The 6,441-nt window shown below is 61.7% G+C and overlaps 1 protein-coding gene across 1 annotated transcript in view; it reads left to right on the forward strand.

Annotated features, from left to right (window-relative positions):
• HMCN2 (hemicentin 2) overlaps positions 1-6,441 on the forward strand; it is a 125,838-nt gene that overhangs the window by 54,208 nt on the left and 65,189 nt on the right. The window contains 6 exon segments of the mRNA XM_015594124.1: positions 2,019-2,213; positions 2,961-3,091; positions 3,337-3,484; positions 3,828-3,954; positions 4,743-4,897; positions 5,851-6,129. Coding sequence (XP_015449610.1) covers positions 2,019-2,213; positions 2,961-3,091; positions 3,337-3,484; positions 3,828-3,954; positions 4,743-4,897; positions 5,851-6,129 — 1,035 coding nt within the window.

Raw genomic sequence — 6,441 nt, forward strand, 5'->3', positions numbered from 1 at the left:
AATGTCAAGTGAATGAATGATTTGCCCCGCTGCACCTGGCGGATCCGCTCCATCCGAGCTGCTGCTTTTGGCTGTGGGCTCTTCTGTGACAGCTGAGCGGAGGCGCTGTGTCCCCTGTGCGTGGACGGCGCCCTCTAGAAGGCTGGGCGTCTGGGTGACCGAGTGGCCGCTTACCAAAAGCTTGGCAGGAGCGGGGGCTCTGGTCCTCGTCTCAGCTGTGCCTCCTCGTGCTGCAGAGCCCAGGAAAGCCCCTGGGCCAGGACTGAGGAGGCAGCAGGCACCAGGTGGGAGCTGTGGGTGCTTGCGGGGTCCCCTCTGCAGAGCTTCCCGCGTGGAGGGGCCCGACATCCCCGCCCTTGACCATGGCGCCACCTTGTGTCGGCCTTTGGTAACAACAAGCAACCGTTCTGCGCTCCCCGGAGGTGGGACCCGCCCAGCCCCGCCTCCTGCCCTTGGTGCCGCCCACGTTCGGGGAGGGGTCGGTCCTGTGGGCGGGACTTCAGCCTCCTCGGCACAACCCAAGACCCTCCAGAGAACACTGCCTGATCCAGGCCGCTGCCTGGCCCCGGCCGCTACCTGCCCCGCCCCCTGCTGCCCTTGGCTTCTTCCTTTTCAAGCAGGCGGCTGCCTGGTGGGCAGTGTTGGGTGCTGGCATTTACCAGCCAGGAGCCTGACCCCTGACGTGCCCGTGATCCTGACATGGCATTGCTCCTCTCTTGGCCCCTGTAAAGTGGGAGCGGGGAGGTGAGGTGAGGGACTTTCAGGGACAACTCTGAGTCCCCTGGAATCTTCCCCTCTACAGAGCCTCAGAGCGGGTCTGTGGTCAGAGCTCTTACAGATTAGATTTTCTTTCTTTTGCATTAAAAAAGGAAGCTCCCGTCTGGGCACTTCTGCCCTCCATCCTCTAACCTCCCAGACCTCCAGTCTCCAAAGACTGCCCTCTGAAGCTCCCAGTGGGTCCTCTAGCTTCTGTAAGACCGGATCGAAAAACCAAAAATAAATTAATTAATACGGGGAAAAGTTCCAGGATTCAAAACCCAATGCCCCTCCAGGCCAGTGGTTTTATGGGGTGTGGGAGTAGGTGGGGCTCTCCAAGAAGCTGAAGGAGCTGGGAGGGGCAGCGTGCAGTGAGTATGTGGTGTGTGTGTGTGTGTGTGCGTGTGTGTGGTGTGTGCTGTGTATTCTTTGTGTGTGTGTGTGTGTGTTTTTTTTAATCTTTCCCCACAGTAGGGGAGCAGGCCCTGAGCGTTGGGACACTCCAGCAGGAAACCGCAGAGGATTCGGTGAGGAAACAGACCCTGAGGGCGGGACTAAGCAGCTGGCCAAAGCCCCGCCCAGGGCACTCCCTTTCCCTCATGGCCAGCAAGCAGGGTCCCCAGCACGTTAAGGAGAAGCAGTCAGTGCCTGGTGGACTGGGGCCGGGGACAGTCCTGAAAGAGAAGACACCTCCGGTGCCTTGAGTGTGCCACATCTTGATCCCGCCCCCCAAACCCACCCAAATGTGGCGGCCGCTCCTCCCTCCAAGGGCCCGTCCTCTAAGAGAGAGATGCGGACAGTGTGTTTAGAAGGTGGTGGCGGTGCCGGGAAGTGGCCGATAGCGCACGGGTGTCCTCGATGATGGTTAGTGTTAGCTGAGGTGGCGAGGCTCCATGACTAGTGGTGGCAGGGACGATGGGGGCTGACGGCGGTGCCCAGGGTGCTGACCTACGGGTTTGTGGGAGAGGGGAGGACTGGGCTTGCAGTTGGGGGTACAGCAGGGATCAAAGCAAACACCCTGGCCCTTGTGGGGGAGACAGATAGGAGACAAATCTGAACACGTGTGTTTATGTCTGAGAAGGAACCAGAAAGGGGCTCTCAGCCCCTGCGCCCGTGGCCCCCAGGGCACTGAGAGACTGGACAGGCAGCATTGTGTGGGAGGGTCAGCGACGTGCCCACGGGGTGCCGTGTGGGTGTGCGGAGGCGGAGGGGGAAGGGCGCTCATGCTGAGCTCACGCTGATCACTCTGTGTGCCTGGCCAGGGACGCCCGAGCCGCAGGTCACGTGGCGGAAGGGTGCTTCCTCGGAGCCCCTGCGTGGCCGGCCGGGGCTGGCAGTGCTGGACGAAGGCTCTCTGTTCCTGGCCTCGGTCTCTCCCAGCGATGGCGGAGACTATGAGTGCCAGGCCACCAACGAGGCGGGCTCCGCGTCCAGGAGGGCCAAGCTGGTGGTCTATGGTGAGCAGGGGCCCCAGAGCTGGGGCAGCTGGCACACCCCTGACCGTACCCCAGGGGTGTACCGTCAGGGCCCAGGCCCCGAGAGCTCCACAGGGGAGGCTGCAGGCTGCACAATGCCTGCGTGGGGAAGGCTTAAGTGTGTCGTTGGGAGGATGGCAGGATGTATGGGCACCCCTTCCCCGGAGAGACCGTGCAAAGGGAACAACCTGTAATGGTCAAGTAGGTGACATCATTTTTAAATGATGGCCCGCCTCCAATGAGAGCAGCTAAAAGTGACCCAAGGCTTATTTATCTCCTCCCTGTCAACTTCCTTGAGCTCCCCACAGCACGCCACCACCCCGCCGCCACCGTGCTGTGTGCAGAGTGGGGGGAGCCCTTCACCTCCACTCAGACATGCCGAAGGTGGGTGGGGAAGGAGTTTCCCACCTCCCCGTGACCAGCCGCCCTGGCTTGCCTGGGAAGTGGGTTACAAAGACATACCCAGGCCTCGCCTTCAGAGATTCCGACTCGGGGGACCCTCGCGAGGCACCGGGATGACACGTCGCGTGTAGAACTGGTGGGGTCTGGAGCTCTGGCCCCTTGCGGAGCTGGTTGTCACAGAGCAGCCCCAGGGCCCGGGCACCACCTGCATGTGTGGCTCCTGGGCGGGGCCCAGGCCCGGATCTGGGGCTGCCTGTCCAGGCCGGGAAGGGCAGCCGAGCTTTCCGGGGGTGGGGGGGAAGCTCCTCTGCCTCTCCTTGCTCCCAGTGCCCCCCAGCATCCGGGAGGACGGACGCAGGGCCAACGTGTCGGGCCTGGCCGGGCAGTCCCTGACGCTGGAGTGTGATGCGAACGGCTTTCCGGCCCCTGAGATCGTGTGGCTCAAGGATGGGCAGCCGGTAGGTATCCCCTGGGGCAGCCCAATTACCAGTAGGGTTTGGACAGGTTGCCGCGTGTGCCAGGCTGTGGCGGGAGATGTGACGGGTGTCCATAGCCGTGCAGTAGTGGTCAGGGCAGGGGGAGACCGAGGTCCCACCGCGAAAGCCTTGGGGGGCTGCATGGTGGAGAGGGCATGGCACTGATCTGGGAGTCAGAAGCCCCCGTTCTTGTCACCAACCAGCTCCCTCTGGCCTCTTCCGCCCAGATCCGCGAGGTGGGCAGCCACCGCCTCCAGAACGGGGCCCGGGCCCTCCACTTCCCTGGGATCCAGGAGAGCGATTCTGGCCTCTACTCCTGCCGAGCGGAGAACCAGGCCGGGGCCGCCCAGCGGGACTTCGAGCTCCTCGTGCTCAGTGAGTGAGGCCCCCACACTCCTGAATTCCAGCCCTGCGGCCCCCAGCCTTTGAGGTGGGTGGGGGAAAGGCACAGCGCAGAGGGGCACGCCCCAGAGCCGGAGCTGTTCTCACATGGCCGTCCAGGCACACACTAGACACTCACAATCCTAGCCCGGCCACGACTGCTGTGTACGTGCCCCAGGACAGCACTGCAGGCTGCTGAGGAGGCCCTGGGCGGGGCCCGATCCAGCCGGGGCGTGGGGGAGCTCCCCAGGCAGGACGGGTGGGCGAAGGGAGGGGTGCTCCAGGCGGGACACGCAGGGTTGGGGCCAGTTCATTCTCTACGGCTTCTCGTCCTCAGTCCCGCCTTCCCTGCTGGGAGCCGGGGCCGCTCAGGAGGTGCTGGGCCTGGCTGGTGCCGAGGTGAAGCTGGAGTGCCGGACCTCAGGGGTCCCCACACCCCAGGTGGAGTGGACCAAGGACAGGCAGTGAGTAGCCCCTGGAGAGTGGCGTGGGGGTGGTGCCCACACCTGGGCTGGGTGTGGGGGATGCTCTGGGGAGGTTGAGCTCTGTGGCAGCTTGGCAGGCACTACACACGCCACCAGGGCCCAGGCAGAGGGCAGCGTGGGCACCGCGCCCCCAGCCTACGGTCACCCGGGTGAGACCTGCTCTCACCCAGCAGGGTTTTCTTATTTCTTGGCCTTTCTTTTCTTTTTTTTTTTTAATCTTTTTTTTTTTTTTTGAGGTAAAATCCACACAACCTAAAATGAACCATTCTAAATTCACAACTTAGTGGCATTTAGCGCGTCCAGTATCACGCAAACATCACCTCTGTCTAGTGCCAGAAAGTTTCAGCACCCCAAACGGAGACCCCACACCCGCGAGCTCTCTCTGCTCCCCTCCCCCAGCCCCTGGCAACCCGCCCGTCTGTTGTCTGTCTCTAGAATTCCTTACATTTCATACGAACGTCATGGAGTTCGTGCAACACGTGGCCTCCGTGTCTGGCGTCTTTCACTTCGTACAGTTTTCAGGGTTCACCCGTGTCATAGCAGGAGTCAGCACTCCATCCCCCCACATGGCTGATTGATATCCCCCTAGGGATCATCACACTTTGTGTACCCATTCGCCCGTTGATGGGCGCTTGGGCTGATGGCACCTCTCGGTGACTGTGCACCTCTCTGCCTTCCTTGTCCCCAGGGGCGGGCTCTCCCCCTTGCCGCCGGCCCCCGCCTGACCCTTGGCCTGACCAGCACTGTTCTCCTGACCATCCTTGCAGGCCTGTCCTTCCGGGGGACCCTCACATCCAGCTCCAGGAGGACAGCCAGGTTCTCAGAATCACCAGCAGTCACCTGGGGGACCAGGGGCGGTACCAGTGTGTGGCCTTCAGCCCAGCGGGCCAGCAGGCAAAGGACTTTCAGCTCAGAATCCACTGTGAGCCCAGCCCCTGCCCGGCCCCCACCCCGGCTGCTCGCCAGGCTTCCCTCAGCTGCCCAGTGCGTGCAGGGAGGACAAGGGCAGAAACGGGGGCCTCGAGGAGTCCAGCAAAGCTGAGCGGGAGGGACATCTCCTGTTCCCATGGTCCCTATCCCAGCTTTGCAAGCTTGACTCTTCCCGATACCACTCAGGGTGATTGTTTCTTGAACTTTTCCTTTAAATCAAGTCACTTTCTGCTGAAGCATATTTGTTTAAAAGGATATTGAGTATCTCAACTGTAAGTGGGAGCCCAGGGCCACTTGGCCTTCGTCAGAGGAAGCTGTAAAGTCAAATGCATTGGAAAGTGCCCAGGTGGAGCTACCTGCTGAGGGTCCTGCGCTGTGTCTGCTCCGTGGGGTACAGGGCTGAGTAGAAAGTGCTGGAAAGGTTGGGAACATAGTCATACGAAGCAGAGCCTTTTCCTTGGATGTAATCAGGAGGGAAGGACCTTGGGAAGGGCGTAGCTGTTCTGCTATGAGACACAGTGTTATTTCATGCTGTATGCCCATGCACCCCGAGGATCACCTTGGTGCCGCTGGTGGTGTGTGACCTGCCCCGTGGCAACCCCCAATGTGGTTCAGCCCTACATTTTACCGATGAGGAAACTGAGGCCCAGAGAGGGGAGGTGACCTACCCAGATCATAATAGCCTGTTAAAGGCAGAAGGGGGTCCAGAACCCCCACCGTGACCACCCCCACCTTCTGCACCTCTCGTGATGACCCGGCTTGCTTCCCATGTCAGCATGCCCCGAACTGGCCTCTCCTGTCTGTCCCCAGACTCCACTTCTGCCCTGCAGCAGAAGCCTGTGACGTGCAATGCTCATGGCCCACAGGCATGTGCGTGCCACTCTGGCGGGTGGGACACCAGCCGCCTCAGGGGGCTCCCTGTGACCATTCCCTTCTTGTCCTCAGCACCTCCCACCATCTGGGGCTCCAACGAGACAAGCGAGGTGGCTGTCATGGGGGGCCACCCGGTGCAGTTCCTGTGTGAGGCCCGAGGAGTACCGGCTCCTGACATAGCCTGGTTCAAGGATGGGGCCCCGCTGCCCCCCAGCTCTGAGGCTGTCTACACCAGGGGCGGCCGGCAGCTGCAGCTGGGGAGGGCCCAGGTCTCGGACGCTGGCGTCTATACCTGCAAGGCCAGCAATGCTGTGGGGGTCACGGAGAAAACCACCAGACTGGAAGTTTACAGTGAGTGGCCGGGGATTATGGCAGTGAGCAGTGGCCAGCTGGGGTGGGCAGAGGAAGGGACTCTGGGCCACGCTGGCCTCTGCCTGACTCCATAGGTCAGTGAAGGGAGTGGCCAGAGGCCCAGGATGGTGGGACTACGGAGTTAGCCAGGGAGAAGGGTCATCTCAGCTCGTCTCACCCCCTACAGGCGAGGAAACCGAGGCCAGGCTCGGAAGTGCTTGTCCAGGGGCCCAGGCAGAGCCAAGTGGGGAATCCGGGTTTCCTCTCGTGATTTAGGGCTTTTCACAAAGCCACAGCCAGACACCCATGTGG

This window comes from Pteropus alecto, unplaced genomic scaffold, assembly GCF_000325575.1.
Source record: "Pteropus alecto unplaced genomic scaffold, ASM32557v1 scaffold67, whole genome shotgun sequence".
Classification (NCBI taxonomy): domain Eukaryota; kingdom Metazoa; phylum Chordata; class Mammalia; order Chiroptera; family Pteropodidae; genus Pteropus; species Pteropus alecto.